At 40.5% G+C, this 12355-nt stretch overlaps 1 protein-coding gene across 1 annotated transcript in view; it reads right to left on the reverse strand.

The window, feature by feature from the left end:
- The window catches only part of PTPN21 (protein tyrosine phosphatase non-receptor type 21), an 82067-nt gene that overhangs the window by 32436 nt on the left and 37276 nt on the right, over positions 1-12355 (reverse strand). The window contains exons 4-8 of the mRNA XM_043556791.1: positions 7102-7199; positions 4944-5011; positions 4071-4141; positions 1288-1375; positions 816-904 (exon numbers count right to left, since the gene is read on the reverse strand). Coding sequence (XP_043412726.1) covers positions 816-904; positions 1288-1375; positions 4071-4141; positions 4944-5011; positions 7102-7199 — 414 coding nt within the window. The remainder of the gene's footprint in view (positions 1-815; positions 905-1287; positions 1376-4070; positions 4142-4943; positions 5012-7101; positions 7200-12355) is intronic.

A 12355-nucleotide genomic window follows, 5' to 3' on the forward strand; every position in this document is an offset into this window, starting at 1 on the left:
TAAATTTTCGTCAAGAATAGAATCAAAGTTAAAAAAAAAAAAAAACAGAATCAAAGTAAATAGAAAATAGAATCTCTGAATAATACTGGAACTATTTCTATGAAATGACACTTTGGATTTTCTAGGGTATGAATTTTAAGGAATGAAAAGGCAGGGATTGAATAACATGGTCTAATTGGCTATCTTCAAGATATAAATTCAAATACAGAATATTGAAAGGGAAATTTAAGCCACCTGCAATTTCATTGTTTGAAGTTGGCCACTATTAGCACATTGCTATAGATCCTCTCGCTATAAACCTTCTAAGATTTCCACAAATGAATAGCATCACATTTTTATAATCAGGAAAAAAATGAACATTATAAAAAGTAACTGAACTTTGCTTAACCAAAAAAAAAAAAAAAAAAGAAAGAAATTTGCTTAGATGCTAGTATTTTAGGAATTTTAGTGCATGACTAGAATCAGAGAAAGGCCCAGATTTTCCACAAAAAGACAGTCCTAGAATCTAGAGCTGAAATTAAAAACTCACATCAAAACAAAGAACAGCCTCCATTTGGTAAGAAAAGGGTCACCCACCTTTAAGCATTTCATAAGTAGGCCATTATTATAAGCACTGTTTTCCACACATTTGGTTTTGAAGAAAGTGGCTTATAAAAGAACCAATGCAGTCAGGTGTTATTTTATTCTAGGAGGGGCATATTTCCATTTCCTAATGAGACCCAGGGTGAGATTTGTGGGCACTATTACTAGTATATGTACTAAAAACTATCACCAAGAGGAGCCGCAGAAAAGTGCACAGGATGTAAACAAAGTACCTAAATATCACAGGAGGCCTTCCATTCTTGTGTTTCACGAAGATGCCTTCAAGACATGCTCCAATGGATATGTCACTGCCTTGGCTATCCTGAAAGGAGAAAGCACAGAAAGAAGCATTTGGGCAGCAGGTGCATGAGAAGTGTGACAATGAACCCAGCTTAGCAGATGCTCAGAAGACCTACATGGAGGGCAAAGTCTGAAAGGTTTAAAGGAATCACCTTGTCAAATAGGTATGAAAAGAGGACAAACCGGGCTCCTCAAAGAACCCATTTTCAAGAGCATTTCAAAGAACAAATTGCAAAACAGGAGTGTGTTTTACTAAGAAATTTTGGTCACAGGACCTCAGCTTTCCGGTTTCCAGACTTTCCCGTGCCTCCCGCCTCTGCACCACAGGGTGTCCCCAGGTCTCCCCACTGTCCTCTGAGCTCCTGCGATTGACTGGGAGAGCCCCAGCCTTCATGCCATACTCACCTTTGCGGGGTAGCTCTCTTCTCCATAGCCGTCCATCCTCTCTACCTCCTGCATGTACAGCATTTCAGCATCAGGAGCCGTGAGCCTTCTGCAACCCAAAAGATGTGAGGTTGATCACAGAACCAAAAATGGGGGTGGGGAGGAGGCGTTGCTAAAAAACTACATAATCAATTTGGCATAAGATATTTACAAACATTTCAAATTTTTAAGCATACCAGAAATTACTTCAACCGATCCATCAACATCGATTGAAAGTCAACTACACGCACAACACTCTGCTGAACGCTGAGGGTTATAAAGATCCCATCCCTGTACTTCGGGCAGGCCAGGGGGACGTGGGGAGTCAAACTCCCTAAAAAGCCTTCACTGAAAGCTGGAATTCATTTGAAACCACTAAGTAACTGCTTATTATCCAAAATATCAGGCAATACTAAGCATCGTGTGCTAAATGCCAAGTGATAAGTGTTAGAAGATGGTAAGGGTTAGAAGATGGTAATCCTTTTCTGGGGGCAGAGTTACAAGGGTGGGCAGGAAGGCAGTGTGGGTAAAGAAGGTTCTCAACTGCATGGAGGCTTGTCTCCCCCCCCCCCTTCCCCCCCAGCCTCATCTGCTGTTCTTCCAGCATCCATAAGGCATCCCACCCTGCAACCAAGCCATGATGTTCTCTCATGCTGGCCTCTGCACATGCTGATCCGTCTTCCTGGCACAACCGTCACTCACCTGTGCACCTGATCAATCCCTAATAGCCTTCAAGTGTCAGCCTACGTATCACTCCTTTGTCACCTGCTGTGATATCCCTGAGTCTAAATCAGATGCCCCTGCTCCATCCGTGCAGACCCACCACATTCTATGCACACCTCCCCCACTGCACTCATATCACATTGTTAGTTTATAATTACTATTCCAATGCCCACCCCTTCAGACTCCAAAGCAGGGAATACGTCCTTTGGTGGCAGCTAATTGTTCTATTTATCTTCATGCCACAGCATCCAGCCTCATACAGAATAATAGTACTAAACTATCTTTTAAAAAGATGCACAAACAAGGGGCGCCTGGGTGTCTCAGTCGGTTAAGCTCATGTCATGTTCGGCTCAGGTCATGATCTCACGATTTGTGAGTTCGAGCCCCGCATCGGGCTCTGTGCAGCCTGCTTGGGATTCTGTATCTCCCTCTCTCTGCTCCTCCTCCGCTCGCACTCTGTCTCTCTCTCTCTCTCTCTCTCAAAAATAAATAAAGATTAAAAAAAAAAAAAAGATGCACAAATGAGTACATGAAAGTAACAAAAGATAGGGTGATAAGTGCCTGAGGGATGAATTATGCTGGCAGAAAGAAAAGGTTTATTTGGGACAGCAAAAAGTGAAGCCAGAAAGGCAGGATGTGACCAAGTCTTTAATCCCAGGGCTAATGAACTCAGGCTAGTGGAAAGCCAGAAAAGACTCATGAGCACTTGGGAAGGCAAGAAGGGGAGATGAAAAGAAAGTGGTGTTTTAAGAAGATTGATCTTGGGGTGCCTGGGTGGCTCAGTCGGTTAAGCGTCTGACTTCAGCTCAGGTCATGATCTCAGTTTGTGAGTTCAAGCCCGGCATTAGACTCTGTGCTGACAGCACAGAGCCTGGAGCCCACTGAGTTCTGTGTCTCTCCCTCTCTCTCTGCCCCTCCCCTGCCCCTGCTCACTGTCTCTCTCTCTCTCCCTCTCAAAAGTAAATAAATTAAAAAAAAAATTTTTTTTTTAAAGAAGATTGGTCTCTAGTGAGCAACTCTATGGATTTGAGTGGGAAGAGACTAAAGGCAAAAGGTTATTTTTAATGGGAGGGGATGAACAATAGGTTATAATTAGATACACCTGGGTTCAAATCCCGTCTCTACCACATGTAACTTTGGGCAAGTTATTTACTCTTTTTGAGCTTGGTTTTTTCAGTCTGTAAAAACAGAATATCATTTACCTTAAAGAGTGGTTATAAGAGCGTAATGTTATCTAACATACCTGGAACTATGTAGCATTCGGTTGAGAGTAAGACCTAGCATTCTCCCGGGGAGGATTTTTTTCTTTTTCTTTTTCTTTTTTTTTTTAATTTTTTTAATGTTTATTTTTGAGACAGAGACAGAGCGTGAGTGGGGGCAGAGAGAAAGGGAGACACAGAATCCAGAGCACAATCCAGGCTCTGAGCTGTCAGAGCCAGATGTGGGGCCAGAACTCACCAACTGCAAGATCATGACCTGAGCCGAAGTCAGACACTTAACCGACTGAGCCACCCAAGTGCCCCATGGGGGAGGATTTTTCTTACACACAACACACACAGGTTCACTACCAAATGAGGCCATTATTTACCCACATGCATGGGCCAGGGCAAGAAACACAGCTCATGGTACAGATTGCCCAGAAGACAGAGATACAGTTTCCAAAGGTATACTGGGGGGTAACTCTACACGGGCTGCATCACAATAGGAAACAAGTCTCCCTAATCTTGCATTAACCCACATGAGCCTAGGTCACCACCGAAACCTTTACTATATGGAGTAAAGAAGTGGCACCCTTCAGTGACTGGCTGCTTTCAATGTTCTCAGTTTCCTCACTGATAACCATGGACAGTAAATGAATTAACACGGGGAAGTGATTAGAACAGCACTTGGCACACTGAGTGCAATGGAACGCTGGCTCCCCAGAGCAGAAGTAGTGGCTGTAGCAGCACGAAAGCTCCAAGTTTTAACCGTGTCAATACGTATATCATAGTCAACCCGGCTTTGCTTCCACACGATTTCCATTTCTTATCTCTTAGTGTTACCTGTATTTCTGATGCAGTAAGGCCACTTTTTGGGTTGCTTCTTCCAATACTTTTTCATCTTGTAACCACCCCTGAAGAAAATACACTGCAGTAAGTATGTAAACAAGCCACCGAAATTTTTTCAGAGGAATCACCGCTAGTCCTGTCACTAGCAGGCAAAATTCAGACTAGTATCAGCATTCGGGAGATTTGCTTAAGTATGTGATCAAGATCCTTCTAAGGAATGAAGTAGCTTGTGCTCAGGAGCCAAAACACCCGCCCCGCCTTCTCAGTTCATCCCGGAGAAGGTCTCAGCTGAGTTATTTCAGGTTGGCAACATCACCCATCAGCCAGTTCTGAGTCCGGCACAACGACAACATCTTGTGTGTTCCCCGACTGGCTGTGTAGACACTCAGAAGAGCATCATAACACCTCCCGTAGTTGTTCCAATGTGGTTTTCCTGTCAATCACATCAGTGGTGACTTTAAAAAGCAGACAGCAGTGTCTTTTTGCCATCTACTTTTTACACTGCTGCTGAGAAGCCAAATTCATTCCCACATCACTGAGAGGTTTCGAGCCTTCGGTTAAAAGCAAAACCTCCGTGGTGTTCCTCAGAAGTTGGAAGTGAATCCCTCTCTTAGACTCACACCCAAACACAAAACAAATCTCTCTGGCTGCAGCCCAGTGACTGCACCCCTTCCATTTCTGTGGGTTTACAACGACCAGTAAGACTACAAAGGAAAGCACTTCCACTTGAGTTGTTTATGAGGCAATTGATTTTTTTAAACACTATTCCAGCCCAGTAAATCCACCATATGGGCTTTGTTTTGGGGATTATTAAAGGATGTGCAAATAAACTATTTATAAAAAGCCCAATGTTGAAAGAAGTCTTACCACAGGAAACAAGGCAAATTTCTGAAGGAAGTCCTGGGATTCATATTGATCAAAGTCACCAAAATCGGCTGTACAAAATGACAAATATTCACATTAGTTATGTTTAATTTGCAAAGAAAAACATGTACAACCAAATGCAATATGCAGTATATAGATGGTATGCTTATGACTTAAAAGTCAAATGTGCCTTACGGCTGCTATACAGTATATGTTTTAAAAAGTCTTTTTAAAAATATTAATGGGGTGGCTCAGTCGGTTAACTGTCTGACTTTGGCTCAGGTCACGAGCTCACAGTTTGTGAGTTTGAGCCCCGTGTTGAGCTCTGTGCTGACAGCTCAGAGCGTGGAGCCTGTTTTAGATTCTGTGTCTCCCTCTCTCTCTGCCCCTCCCCTGCTCATGCTCTGTCTCTCTCTCTCAAAGATAATAAATGAAACATTAAAAATATATATATTATTTATTATTTAATATAATATATATATTAGGTAGATTCATGTGTCTTAAACTTGGAAAAATACCTACAAATAAAGGGAAAAAATAAGTTACAAACTAAATGTATCATGATCTCATTTTTATGAATAACAAACAAAAGCTACCCTGTAATCACGTGTGCTTACTTATGCACTGGAAGATATCAGAAAGAAACCAAACTGTTTATAGCAGTGATCACCTCTAGGAAATGAAATTAGATCACTTGAACATGTTACAGCAAGATGTGTCTGCTTTAGAAATTTTTTTTTTTTAATTTTTTTTTTCAACATTTATTTATTTTTGGGACAGAGAGAGACAGAGCATGAATGGAAGAGGGGCAGAGAGAGAGGGAGACACAGAATCGGAAACAGGCTCCAGGCTCTGAGCCATCAGCCCAGAGCCTGACGTGGGGCTCGAACTCACGGACCGCGAGATCGTGACCTGGCTGAAGTCAGACGCTTAACCGACTGCGCCACCCAGGTGCCCCGAAATTTTTAATTGTTAAAAAAAAAAAATGATAGTTCTGCAAAGACCTTATGAAAACCTTTCTTTTAAGCTTTTTTTTTTAATTTTTATTTAATTTTGAGACAGAGAGAGACAGAGCACAAGCAGGGAAGGGACAGACAGAGAGAGAGAGAGAGAGAGAGAGAGAGAGAGAGAGAGGGAGACAGAGAATCTGAAGCAGGCCCCAGGCTCTGAGCTGTCAGCACAGAGCCCAACGCGGGGCTCGAACTCATGACCTATGAGATCATGACCTGAGCCGAAGCTGGACACACAACCAACTGAGCCACCCAGGCGACCCATGAAAAACTAACTCTTAAAGCCAAAGATGATATTTAGGAAGATTCCAAGTACCTTGAAAAGGAATATGGCTCCATTGTATCAGGCATTTGTTTGTCTAGAAGTGATATATGTCTCCATACCTTCTAATATCTGAAGGAACTTTATTAAAGATTCTTCTGGTTAAGTTTCAATTCCCAAAATTAATGCCAATTATCATTTGAAATAATGACCCATCAGAAGTCTTCCCAAAATATGTACATGCATGTAAATACATGTTGATTAGACATGGGAAACAGAACAGAATGACACAATCCAAAAACACTTACGAAATGCAAAGCTTTATCTGTTAGGATTGACAGTGCTCTATAATCCAGGACAACTGCCTAAGAAACCAAATAAATGACATCTGCTAAAAGTATAAGTGTTAATATAACTTCAACCTCACTGTTTGCCTGATCTTTCTTCCTAAAATATTAACTAGCTACAGATCAAGTCCTTGCTCTGGAGGAATACACAGCATATTACATGCTGTGTGTGTGTGTGTGTGTGTGTGTATGTGTTCTCTGTTTTTGGTTGCTCTGTTGACATAGGCTAACATGCTTCACCTCCAGAAGTCTCATATTTCACGAAAGGTATCCAAATTTATTTTTTCCTGCAAGAAAACTAATTTCACTAACACCACTATAGGAAGTCAGTTATTTTAAGAATCCTTTGTTGTTTTTGTTATAACACACATTTTTTTAAAGATTCTTTTTTTTAAGTTATCTCCACACCTAATGTGGGGCTCAAAATTACAACCCTTAGATCAAGAGTCACATGCTCCACTGACTGAGCCAGTCAGGCGTCCCTGTTACAACATACATTTCAATCTGATATATCCATTACATCATCGATTGCCATTATTTACCTTGAACAGCTAAGCCGGCTAGCTGAATTGCTTGTTCTAATGTACAAGGAATGTTTCCTTCCAAGATATCTTTCTTCAGCTGCAGATAATACTGGTACCTATAAAAAATGTCAATGAAAAAAAGTCAGTATCAGTATTACCTCCAATTGAGACACAATACATTTTACAATAATTTGGTAGAAGAGCAAAAACTAGTCAAAGAAAATCTTAACCCCAGATGGTTTCAAAAAATGACAAGAATGTCCTTGACCATATCTACACCTACACATACATATACGTGCTTATATGCGCGCGCACACACATACACACACAATGTAATCAATTTGTTGAATCACTTATCCTTAACTGTAGTTATTTCAAAGCTACAACCACTCAGATGACTGGTCGCCTTTCCAATGCCCTGTAAAACAGTTCCTAAGTTTTGTTCTGTTTAGTTGGAGAAACAGAGAATCCATGACCAATCATTACTTTAAAAACCTTGACTAGTCAGAAAGAGAAATCAAGGAATCAACCCCATTTACAATTACACCAAAAACCATAAAATACCCAGGAATAAACCCAACCAGACAGGTGAAAAACCTACACAATGAAAACTATAGAAAGCTTATGAAAGAAATTGAAAAAGACACAAAAAAATGGAAAAAGATTCCATGCTCCTGGATATGAAGAACAAATTTTTTAAAATGTCAATACTACCCAAAGCAATCTACATATCCAATGCAATCTCTATCAAAATAACACCAGCATTCTTCACAGAGGTAGAACATACAATCCTAAAATTTGTATGGAACCAGGAAAGACCCCAAATAGCCAAAGCAATCCTGAAAAATAACACCAAAGCTGGAGGCATCACAATCCCAGACTTCAAGCTGTATTACAAAGCTGTCATCATCAAGACAGTATGGTACTGGCACAAAAACAGACACATAAATCAATGGAACAGAATAGAGAACCCAGAAATGGACCCACAAACATATGGCCAACTAATCTTTGACAAAGCAGGAAAGAATATCCAATGGAAAAAGACAGTCTCTTCAGCAAATTGTGTTGGGAAAACTGCACAGCAACATGCAGAAAAATGAACCTGGACCACTCTCTTACACCATACCAAAAATAAACTCAAAATGGATGAAAGACCTAAACGTAAGGCAGGAAGCCATCAAAATCCTAGAGGAGAAGACAGGCAACAACATCTTTGACCTCGGCTGCAAAAACTTTTTTTTTTAAAGTTTTTAAAAATTATTTATTGAGAGAGAGAGAGAGAGAGAGAGAGAACCAAGGGGAAGGGCAGAGACAGAGGGGGACAGAGGATCCGAAGTGGTCTCTGTGCTGACAGCAGAGAGCCTGATGCAGGGTTCAAACCCACGAACTAGGAGATCATGACCTATGCCAAAGTCAGACGCTTAGCTGACTGAGCTACGCAGGTAGGTGCCCCTTGGCCACAGCAACTTCTTACCTGACATGTCTCCAAAGGCAAGAAACAAAAGTAAAAATGAACAACTGGGACCTCATCAAGATAAAGAGCTGCACAGAGAAAGAAATAATCAGCAAGACAAAAAGGCAACTGATGGAATGGGAGAAGATATTTACAAATGACCTATCAGATAAAGGGTTAGTATCCAAAATCTATAAAGAACTTATCAAACTCAACAAACAAAAAACAAATAATCCAGTGAAGAGAGGGCAAAAGACATGAATAAACACTTTTCCAAAGAAGACATCAAGATGGCTAAGAGACACATGAAAACATGCTCAACAATCATTCATCATCAGGGAAATACAAATCAAAACCACAATGAGATACCACCTCACACCTGTCAGAATGGCTAAAATTAACAACTCAGGCAACAACATATGTTGGCGAGGATGCAGAGAAAGAGGAACCTTTTGCACTGCTGGTGGGAATGCAAACTGGCGCTGCCACTCTGGAAAACAGTAGGGAGGTTTCTCAAAAAATTAAAAATAGAACTACCCCACGAGCCAGCAATTGCACTACTACATATTTATCCAAAGAATATAGGATTGCTGTTTCAAAGGAGCGCACACACCCCAACGTTTATAGCAGCACTACTGACAATAGCCAAAGTATGGAAAGAGCCCAAATATCCATCAACTGATGAATGGATAAAGAAGAAGCAGGGTGTGTGTGTGTGTGTGTGTGTGCACATACATTTATGTATATGTATACACACATATGCATACATGTATGTATGTATACATATGTGTGTATACATACGTGTGTGTGTGCGTGTGCGCAGTGTATACACACACACACATAATGGAATATTATTCAGTGATCAAAAATAATGGAATCTTGGGGCGCCTGGGTGGCCCAGTCAGTTAAGCATTTGGCTTCAGCTCAGGTCATGATCTCACGGTCTGTGAGTTCGAGCCCCACGTCGGGTTCTGTGCTGACAGCTCAGAGCCTGGACCCTACTTCAGCTTCTGTCTCCCCCTCTCCGTTTCCTCCTTTACTCACTCTCTGTCTCTGTCTCTGTCTCTGTCTCTCTCTCTCAAAAATTAATAAACGTTAAAAAAAGTAATGAAATCTTGCCATTTGCAACAACATGGATGGAACTAGAGTGTTTATGCTAAGTGAAATAAGTCAGTCAGAGAAAGACAAATATCATGTGACTTCACTCATGTGGAATTTAAGATACAAAACAGATGAACATAAAGGAAAGGAAACAAAAATAATAATAAAATAAGGGAAGAGGACAAACCATAAGAGACTCTTAAATACAGAGAACAAACTGAGGGTTGCTGGAGGGGTTTTGGGTGGGGGGGATGGGCTCAATGGGCAAGGGGCATTAAGGAGGACACCTGTTGGGAGGAGCAATGAGTATTCTATGTAAGTGATGAATCACAAAAGTCTATTCCTGAAATCATTATTATCTATATGTTAACTTGGTTGTAAATTAAAAATAATAATAATATAAATAAAAATTAAAAAATAAGAACCCTGACTAGTAACCTGGTAAGATAAGACTTTGGTAGAAGTTACTTATTCTGATGGAAGTTCCCTACCCTAGAAAGTAAAGCCAAAAGAAAATGCTTCCTGATACTTCAGACCAGGCTTACATTAAAATATTTTGAAGAAATCCCCAAAAGAATAGCATCATAGCTTTCTTAATACTCTTGTAATGTGGGTTTACTTCTGTTTACACTTTCAATATACAGGGCACTAGTTACCAGCACAAGCTTTAGTCAAGCAGACCTAGGTTAAATTCCAGCTCCCCAATGTAGCAGTTTGAATGAACAAGGGCAAGTCATAACCTGTGGCTTTAACTTATCACCAATAAAGGGGCACCTGGGTGCCTCCACTGGTTAAGCATCTGACTCCTGATTTCAGCCTCAGATCATGATCTCATGATTCTTGGGACAGAGCCCTGAGTCAGAACCTGATTGGGATTCTCTCTCTCCCTCTCTCTTTGCCCCTCCTCTGCCTCTCCCACTCTCTCTCCCTCAAAATAAGTAGACTTTAAATAAGTAAAATAAAATAAATTATCACCAGTAAAATAAGAGTACTATCGCCCATTCACAAGGTTGAGCATATGAAGCCAATTAACAGTTATTTCATCTATAACCACTACTCCATTTTGATAAAGCTCTACAGTGAAGATTTATGCTGCTTTCCTTTGATTTATTCATTTCACTGGTAATTACGAGGGCCTACTACGTGCCAAGCATTGTTCTAGATGCTGGGAATACAATGTTGAATGAAGATACACCAACTCCCTGCCAGTATAGTCTACAGAGCCATCTTGAATCCAGAATCTCTTCCGGGTTTGGCATCTGTGAATGCAACCTGGTCACGTTTGAATTCCCCTCAGAGCCCACCCCTTTAATCACTTCATATGTTTCCTAACATCATCCACTTTTATTTTAGCTAGCTGTGAGGTCTCCATTCTTTGTTACAAAAAACACCATCCATTCGGATAAGAATTCAGATCCACCTTATCCCGTCCACCTGCTAGTGGTAAGTAGCAGAACCCATAGATTTCCTTCAACGGACAAACAGAATGCTGGTAGCTCTGGGATCTTGCCAAAGAAGAAAACTTCAAACCTTCTACTAGGCAGCTCCATTCCAAAGCCTATTTAAAGAAGATTGTACTTAGAGAAGTCTATCTATTGAACATGCCAGCCACATACCCCACTCTAAATACTCTAGGTGCTTTCCTTAAAACCAAATCGCTGGAAAGCAACACACCTGCACCAAATTAGCTTAGTCTTCCACAGAAAGGCACACATTTTTTTGCCTTGTGTCACACTTTTCTATTTTAAGAGTCGATTCCTCCACAGTTGCTCTAAATTGTTCATTGCTGGTTCAATGTCTTCTACACAAAATCCCACCTGAAAATTTCCTTTTGAATGATATACCAAGAAAATCTGTCATGTTTGCAAACTGACATGTTTTGTTTTGTTCTGTCTTGTTTTATTAGATGATGGATGATGGAACTCAGATAATTCCTTCTTTTGCCTTGACTGCCATGGAGCTCAGAGCTAAACTCCAGGCACAGCCAGTCACTGCTTCCCCTCTCCTTCCCTTCCTAACCACTTGCTCCACCTGTTTAATAACAGCCACCTTGTACTCAGGCACAGCTGAAGCTCAGAGATTAAATAATATGCAGAGATTAAATAATACCGCAAAGGTAGGCTGAGTCGGAGTTTGAATCTCGGTCAGAATGACCCCAAAGTGCGTGTTTTTGACTGTCACAAATCTCCAGTGAAGAATTTTCCTAGTATTTTTATCCTACTTCTTTAGGTTTTTTTTTTGTTTTTTTTTTTTGAATAGTAGAGTCCATATGAATACAATGGTTGAGAGCAAGGACTGAGAAGTCAGCCTGCTTGAGTTTAAATCTCAGTTCCACCACATACTGGCAGCATGACCTTGGGCAAGATATTTATTTAGCTTTTCTGTGCCTTAGTTTCCTCATCTACAAAATGGATAATAATACCTACTCTGTAAGATTTGTTGTGCGGAGGAAGTGAATGATTAAGTATAAAGTACTTGGGACAGTGCCTGACATATAGTAAGAAAGGTAAGTGGTTGCTTTTACTATTATCTTTCATCGTATTGTCCTTAAAATCCTTTAATGGAAGCAAGCAGTGTGTGCATATGTGTACATATCCATATATATGTATATACCCATATATATGTGTGTATATGTATGCATGTATGTATATATTTAAGTATTTACTTAAAAGGAAAGGACCAAGAAATTTTACTTCAAAGGTTATTACCACTTCTATT

Source organism: Prionailurus bengalensis, chromosome B3 (genome assembly GCF_016509475.1).
Source record: "Prionailurus bengalensis isolate Pbe53 chromosome B3, Fcat_Pben_1.1_paternal_pri, whole genome shotgun sequence".
Classification (NCBI taxonomy): Eukaryota; Metazoa; Chordata; class Mammalia; order Carnivora; family Felidae; genus Prionailurus; species Prionailurus bengalensis.